This window comes from Theobroma umbraticum, unplaced genomic scaffold, assembly GCF_002168275.2.
Source record: "Theobroma umbraticum cultivar Fairchild unplaced genomic scaffold, ASM216827v3 scaffold_147.0, whole genome shotgun sequence".
NCBI classification, from domain to species: domain Eukaryota; kingdom Viridiplantae; phylum Streptophyta; class Magnoliopsida; order Malvales; family Malvaceae; genus Theobroma; species Theobroma umbraticum.
In genome coordinates this window covers 6,882,321-6,890,432 of record NW_018397259.1, presented here as the reverse complement: position 1 = coordinate 6,890,432, position 8,112 = coordinate 6,882,321, and the positions used below count along the sequence as shown (strand labels likewise).

At 31.6% G+C, this 8,112-nt stretch overlaps 1 protein-coding gene across 1 annotated transcript; it reads left to right on the top strand.

Annotated features, from left to right (window-relative positions):
* The first annotated feature begins 403 nt into the window (after positions 1–403).
* Positions 404–2,272, top strand: LOC110415781 (transcription factor MYB41-like). Its single transcript, XM_021427498.2, has 2 exons — positions 404–950; positions 1,295–2,272. The coding sequence occupies exons 1-2, from the start codon at positions 655–657 to the stop codon at positions 1,926–1,928; spliced, it is 930 nt and encodes a 309-aa protein (XP_021283173.1). The 5' UTR covers positions 404–654; the 3' UTR covers positions 1,929–2,272.
* The last annotated feature ends 5,840 nt before the right edge of the window (positions 2,273–8,112 follow it).

Here is an 8,112-nt window from a genome sequence, read left to right as displayed (position 1 = left end):
ATAGTAAATTTAAAAAAACTTAAACTACCATATGATTTGTAATTTATAGTAAAGTATACTTATTTTTTTAATATCTTTAATAATGTATACTTGAATATTTGATTTTGTAGTTAGTACTTAATCTTTTATTTAAAGAATATGAATTTAAATATCTTTCTCCTAAAAAAAATCTTTGATAATATAGTTTGCGAGTGTAGTCGAAGAAGAGATAAAAAATGCATGAACCATGGTCATCGAAGAGAGAAAAGGGTAAGAAATTAGAGGAAATCAAAACCATGAAAAGAATAATTAAAAATAAAACTAAGAATATTTCATGAAATGCACATAGTTAATTTACTAGATATTCTACATATTCAAGATCCATTAACAGAGTTTGGTTTGTTTTCCTCTTATCTAAAAAACTGTAAATAATTATAAAATATTCTTATATAAACAAGTCTTCTACTCTTAGCCACCTTCGCTTTTCCTCATTTGGCACTTTTCCTCTCATCTTTCATCCTCTTGCTTCCTCTTATATACTACCTCCCAACATCAATCATCAATCACCAACCCTAACCCTTTTCTCTCTTTCCATTTCCCTACAGAAAAAGCCAATCCAAAGATCACGAAAAACATCAAAGAAAAATTAAGAAAAGAAGCATAGTTTGAGAAATCATGAGGAGCCCAAGTTTATCAGGTGCATCAACGACAAGCAAAACACCATGTTGCAGCAAAGTTGGGATAAAGAGAGGGCCATGGACGCCGGAAGAAGATGAGCTCTTAGCCAACTACATCAAAAGAGAAGGCGAAGGAAGGTGGCGGACGTTGCCTAAGCGAGCTGGCTTGCTCAGATGTGGTAAGAGTTGTCGTCTCCGGTGGATGAATTATCTCCGACCATCAGTTAAACGAGGCCGTATCGCTCCTGATGAAGAAGATCTCATTCTTCGGCTTCACCGCTTGCTTGGAAACAGGTAGCTCCTAATTCTGTAAAAATTCAAAATCAGTTTTCACAGAAATGTTTCAAGTCTCGTTCAATTTTTATGTTTGGGTTTTTCTCTGCTTTTTATATGGTGCAGCTCTCCTTCTCTATATACAAACATAAAGTTTTTCAATAAGTTATGGGCAAAATGTAAGTTAAGTACGTGCAGGTATAGATTAATTTTTATCTGGGGTTTGTATCTTACAAGTTATCAGAATTGGAGATCATGTTTTAGATTCGTAGAAGAAGCTAAGCTTTGAGGGTTTTCTTTTTATTTTTTTAGGGTTTCTTTAAAGATTTTTTTTCTGGGTTCTTTACTGTTTGAATTCTTTTCAGGTGGTCTTTGATAGCAGGGAGGATCCCAGGACGAACAGATAATGAAATAAAGAACTACTGGAACACCCATTTAAGCAAGAAGCTAATCAGCCAAGGAATAGATCCAAGAACCCATAAACCATTGAACCTTGTTAGCCATAGTTCATCACAAGTTAACCATGATCCTGTCCCAAAACCAAACCCTATCCCCCCAAACTTTAATTCTTCTCAATTAGGAGAAAATACTATTGCCATGACTGCTAAAACCACTACCCAAGATTTTACGCCAACTAACCTTGAATATCATCAGCAATATGATCAAAACCAACAGGTTGTTGCTAGTATGGCGAATTGGCGTAATCCTGATGGTGCTACTCTTATCGTAGGGCAACCAAGCAGCCTTGGAAATGGAGGAGATTATATAGAAAATTGCAATGAAGATGTTTTCTCTTCATTTCTGGATTCTTTGATTAATGACAACTTGTTTGTCAATCAGCAGCAAGAACAGCAGCAACCTAATAATGTGGTAGCAGCAGAAGCATCTACTCAGAACTTTACTCATGGCAACATTTGGGAAGCTGAGATCATGTCTTCGATGGTTGCCTTTGGGAACGAGCAAAACCCTTTCATTAATCACCATCAGCATCAGCCTTAGCAAAGCTGCAAATTTATATCTAGATGCATATTGAAATTAAATGGTTGTGATTTTACCTATCATTTTAAAGGGAAAAAAAAAGAAATGATAGGAACGTTTTATTATAGTTTTATGCTTGTGATGCTATTTTTTTTATTTAATATCTTTGGTTGTGTTAATGTTATGCATTGAACTCTTTGTTGTAAGAAAACATTATTTTGGTACTGTTTTTAGAGTCTCAAAATGTATCAGTCTTCAGCTCTAATTCTGTAATCTCCTATAGGAATTAGGAAATTGAGCAAAAAAACGTGATTTCTTTCTAATCTCTGAATTATATATGAATTTTTAACCTATGCTTCCAATAATCGGATAGTATAAAGCTTTCTCCATCTATTTTGAGGAGTTCATCACCATGCAAGCACTCACTGTTCCATTGTTTTTGTTCTGTTGGCATTTCTGTTAGCATTGGTTGCTTATGTTAAATTTCTTTTAAGTGCATTTTAGAATTCCCCTTTTAGCAGTTTCAGCTGATATGCTTCTTCAATTCCTTATCCGACTGATTAACTAATCAAAATCAGATATTCAATATTACCTGGTTCTTCTTTATCCCTAATATCATGCATGAAGCAAATAAATATTAGGAAACATGAGTATTTTTTTAATGTTATTTGCAAGGTAAATGATATTCTATATATATGCTATCAAAATCAGTAGTTTTTACAAAAAAATCAGTACTAATTTTCTTCAATGGTGCATTCCTTTGCTCCTATAGTTCTCTTTCAATGGTTTCTAAATATATAAGCAAGATATATATAGCTTTCCTCAATTTTTCCCATCATGCCATTTCGAATTCCATTCTCATAATCCAGATGTTGATTAATTACTTTTCAATCACATGTTTATAGAATGTTTGATTGAGTTAGAATATAGGGTTTAAATTTTAAGCATCAATATCAAACTACCTCCTGGTGCAACTCATACACCAAGTTGCTGTAGATGTACAAGGTTCTAAACCAGCTAGTCTAATGCCAGTTTTCATCTCCAACAATTGGAATAAAAGAAGTTTAGAGTCATAAAAGAATATGATCCTGATTCTCTTAATTTACACTTAGCTAAAAATACAATATATAACATTAAATGTGCAGAGTGAGGGGCGGTTTGTGCAGGGTGGGAACCGAGGGTCTCACAGTCAACAGGTAAGCATGGAGGCTTACAATTTGTGCATGCATGTGTGAGGAAGGAGGGGAGGAGTAGGGTCTTTCACGTAAACATGGGTGGGCTGTGTACATTTTTGGTGTAAATGCGTGTGTAGCAGCGAATGTCAATGTTATTTAGGCTGGAAAAAGTCTTGTTGTGATGAGCTAAAGACATTCACCAGCATATTGGTACTCTATAATTTTTTTTTCAATATATGATAATTGCATGCTTTTTTTTTTTTTAAATAACCATCTGTTTTTGTTCTTTAAAAAGAAAAACAAAAAAGACAAATGAAAAAGGTAAATAACCAAAATATGAATCATGTGGAGTTTTAATTTAACTGCATCTTGCACTAGTTATATTTATCTATCCTTTTTCCCTTTAATTTGTAATTTTTTTTGTTAGAAAAAATTCACAAAAATAATATTGGTTTTTAAGTGACATGCATGCAATGCAAACTAGAATTTAGTTAATTATTTCATATGGAATGTTAGCTTTAGTGAAAATCCTAAGCTGATCCTCTGCCATTGTAAGCCTAGTTTTGACCTAATTATTGACCGCAACAGTTATACTCCTTGGCCATCTCACGCTTACATGCATCTTCCACTATTCATTCCTAAACTCACTACTTAAGTTTTGATGTTAAAAGATTTGGAAGAAAGCTAAGGTGATAAAGGTTCCAAAATTTTGCAAAAGAACTGGTAATTGAAACGATCATCTGTTATTATATAATTCACTTATTAGGATTTAGGAGTTAGGAAGGAGAAGTTATATATGGATAAAGAATTTTGGTTTCAGTTGAAGTGTTTTTCTCTTTGTGAAATGTGTTTCCAACTTTATTTTTTAAGGATATTACTGCACTATGAATATCATTAGCAGCACTACCTACCTACCTATCTATCTATCTATCTATATATGGTTTCAATTTATAGTTTTGAATATTATAACATTGTTGGCAAGATTGGGTGATTAGAATTTTGCACTTGGCAGAGCCACTCTATCAATATGACTATATCCATGTTAAAAACTAGAGTGTGTCATTTAGTTCAATAATGGAAATTATTATGTATGTATAAATATATGCAATGAAGGGCAACAAATGAGGTAAGTAATTGGCTGGTTGTGTTGAGAAGATCATTGTGAATTGTGAGTTTAGGTTTATGTATAATGTAATATTATTTGTCCTTGACGTCTCTCTCTTCATTTAAATTACTTATAATCCTTTTGGTTCCAACTAGGAAAACAGTGGGAGGGGTCTTCCGGGGCCAGGGGAAGTGGGATATGGAGATCAAGAAAAGTGGGTTTGATTATATTCTTTTGTTGTTTTTACTTAATATAGCAACATTTCAAGTTAAAAGTACTACAGATCCCCAATAAACTTTATACCTTCCTTGCTTGACTAGGCTCCAACCAATCATACAAAGAGGCATGTTGTGGCAAAATATAGAAATGAATATTTTTTAAAAAAAGAGGAAACATTTCATCTACAATGAAACCGAGAATAGAGACTAATTAGTCAATGGTAAGTAGGAGGTCTTCTCACTTCTTCCTCTTTAATTTTCATCATAAGTCTCATTATATGTAACTTAGGTTCAAATATAGATTGCTTTAATTATAATTTATTTGACTTGTTAATTAGTTTCTTCTACTGAATACAATAATTATATAAGTCAAATGCTATATTGAGCAATGTTTGATTTTAATTTTACTTTCTACTCATATATTAACTCTATTAAAAAAAAACTTTAGTTGAATTAATGATCTTCATGAACACTTAAGACTAAAGCAGCCTTAGTGAAAAACCACTACTTTTTAGTGGTTGCTGGCTTTGGAAGCTGAGAATGGCAGATACTAGGGAGGTGCATGTGAGAGTTTGCTGTGTTTAAGTAGGTGGCATGCATGCCTAAACTCAAACTTAACCACACAGTGATGTGTACTTTTTATAGGAACCCAAGCCCACCCAGAGTGCCTAGCCTCTTTGAAAGCCTAAGAAAAAGTGCTCTTAATGTCTCTATCTTGTTAGGTGAATTTTGTACCTTTTGTTGGTCTCTTTCAGGCTAAGAGTGAAATAGTTAAATCTAGTCATATCGAGTACCAATGTGGACTGAATTATCATATCTGTTCAGATATTTAATTCCATTTATTTATTTTGGGTTTTTTTACTGTAATTAAAAAACCAAAGAAAAGGAAGATATATACCATGCTTTAAATAACTAATTAAGTGAACCAGTAGGCTTTTAACAATAGTTTTTGCCTCTGAAACTTTCAATTCAAATTATTCAGAATGTTCATTCATATTAAATACTATGAGAAAAAGACATACATACATACCTTAGTCCAAAACATAACTGTTGCATTGTCTGTGTTTATAGTAGCAACAGAGCAAATTACATGGCAAAAATATTATAATACATCTCTAAGAAAAAAAGATTGAAATTTGAAAGCTGAGAGTGATCATAGACAACATATATATATATATATATATGTATATCAAACATGATTTCTGTGATTTTAATTCATCTAAAACACAAGATGAAAATGACTTGGTTAAATAGTATTAAAACATGAAATCTCTAATATTAACACATCAAAATGGTAAAATTCAGAAGTTAGTTTTTGAAGTTTTAACAAAAGATACAGGCAAGGCTAGTCTTTAGTGTGATGACAAAGACTGAACCTTCTCACTATCAAGACAGTGTTTTCAAGTAAGAATGATAGAGGAAAATGATGTATACAAGAAGCTGAAGAAGAGCTGTGTAACCTGGAAACATGAAGCTCTCGATCGATGCAGCCTTCTTCATATCGCTCGCCATTGAAGCTCCGATAGCAAGCTCCAAGAAACGAGGGAAAAGATCCGGGAAGTTGGAGATGAAGGTTGAATTTGTAGCTAGGTCAAGGCGCATGAGGGTTAGATCGATTAACCTACGTCAACAACCAAACCTTTGGAACCTGCATGCTTCACTGTCCTGGACCTACCCTTCTCTTTTCCAAATTATCCCATATATATGTGCTAGCCACTGTCTTTTCCCTCAACTGCCCACCCACTTTAATGGAGGGCCACTCTCTTTGTGATCTCGTCCAGTACTGAAAATTAATAATCTGCCACAAAAATCGTGCAATTATGAACGATATTCATCATCATTGGATGATGCATGCAAATTAATGACTGTTACTTTACGACTTCATTTCAAAAGAATAATGAAATCATCAATACGCTTAAAGACTAGTTTGGGTATCAAACGATTGGTCATACCAAATTAAAATACAAGAAAATTACACACCATGTTCCATTTTGAATTGTCGCTCAAATGAATCTGAACGAAAACTTTCTGAACTTTATATTCTTACCCTATAGTTGAAGGAAAGCCATCTAATTTTCTCTTAAAAAAATATAATTAAGCATCGCAGATGTTTAATTTGATCGTATTATGAACCTAAAAATTATTCTCTTAATTTTTTTCCCCATTAATTTGTAATTACTTTGCTTCCATCTATTATTTTGTTTTCACTAATTTGAAACCTTATTTTTTGATTTCAAGTTATATGTATGTATAAATTGCTTGTAACCTCAAAGTCTTATAATTAAAGAGTTCCTATCGATAAGTTTATTTTTTGGTCAGGCATACATATAGGTTTAGTTTTTCTTACTTTATTTATTAATTTTTATGTATAATAATAATAATAATAATAATAATTTCGAGCGCAATATATCATGGTCAGCTTGTGGGGTCTGAGCTTTAGCCTAATCCATGCCTTGATAACGGAAGCCCAAATGTATCACAATTTACAGCAGCCCACTAGCTTCATGGATCTGTGTGATCTTGTGGGTTGTGGTTTGTGTCTTTTTTTTTTCTTTTTCTTAATTATGAAATATCAAATTTACAAAAAAAAAAAGAATGCTTAAGAAATTTATAAAAATAAAAATGAAAATTTTCTAATACCAACAACTGATTTTCAGATTTTTCTTTCACATTGTAACCCTTGTGAATATACATATATTTTTATTTTTTTAATTCATTCGGATACTGTAATGAGTTTTTACCTTTAAGTTTCTTTTATTTTTTTCATAATGTCAATTTTTTTGAAATTTTCATAATTTGAAGATTTGAACCGGACAATACAAGAATTATTAAAAAGTTTGAATTTAATCAAGGTTTTTTTTCTTAATTGTTATCGATGTAATAAATTTATATTTGACATATTGTATCAGTATATATATCTATATACTATTACCAATGAATTTTAGTTTACTATTTTGTTAATTAAGCTTGAAATTTTAGTCATTAAAAATAAAATATGCTTTCAGAAATTTTTATTATAGCAACCAGCGGTGTGGTGCATAGACTAAAAATAAAAATAAAATACGATTACAAAATTTTTTACATGCAAAATGTCATACTTGTTTGCCAGCTACTCGCTTTTTCTTTCATTTCAACATCAGAAAATATGAGTTTTATATATTTTTACCTTTTCTTATATCCTTGACACAAGCTAATTTGATTAATAAGCTGTAAAGTTTCCTAATCATTAAATTTGATAATGATTTAAAAGGATGACCAAATTCTTCATCGTCAATGACAATAAATAATGAAACTCATTAGACCCTCTCGAATTGAAATAAATTGAAAAAAAAGCTGATCAAAGCACCCACCGTAAAATAACCAACTTAAACTGCCCAACACAACGATACCAAAGTTTGAAAAATCGAACAATTACCCAAATATTCAAAAAAATAAATCGATTGAAGAGTGTATAAAGTAAAATGTTTAAAATGTATTTGCATTTTCTTATTAATCTCCTCCAAAATGTCAAATTATATCATTTGTAAAATAAGTTTTAAATAATAAGAAGTCTACTTTGCACTAAAATTTAGTCAAAAAATTTAAAATCATGCAATAACTTATTCAAATTCAACTGCTTATAAATCAAGATCATGTAATAAGTTCTTTTTACCTTGTTTGTGCATGACCAGTCATGTAATGTGCATTTGAGCATTTGGGTAACAAAT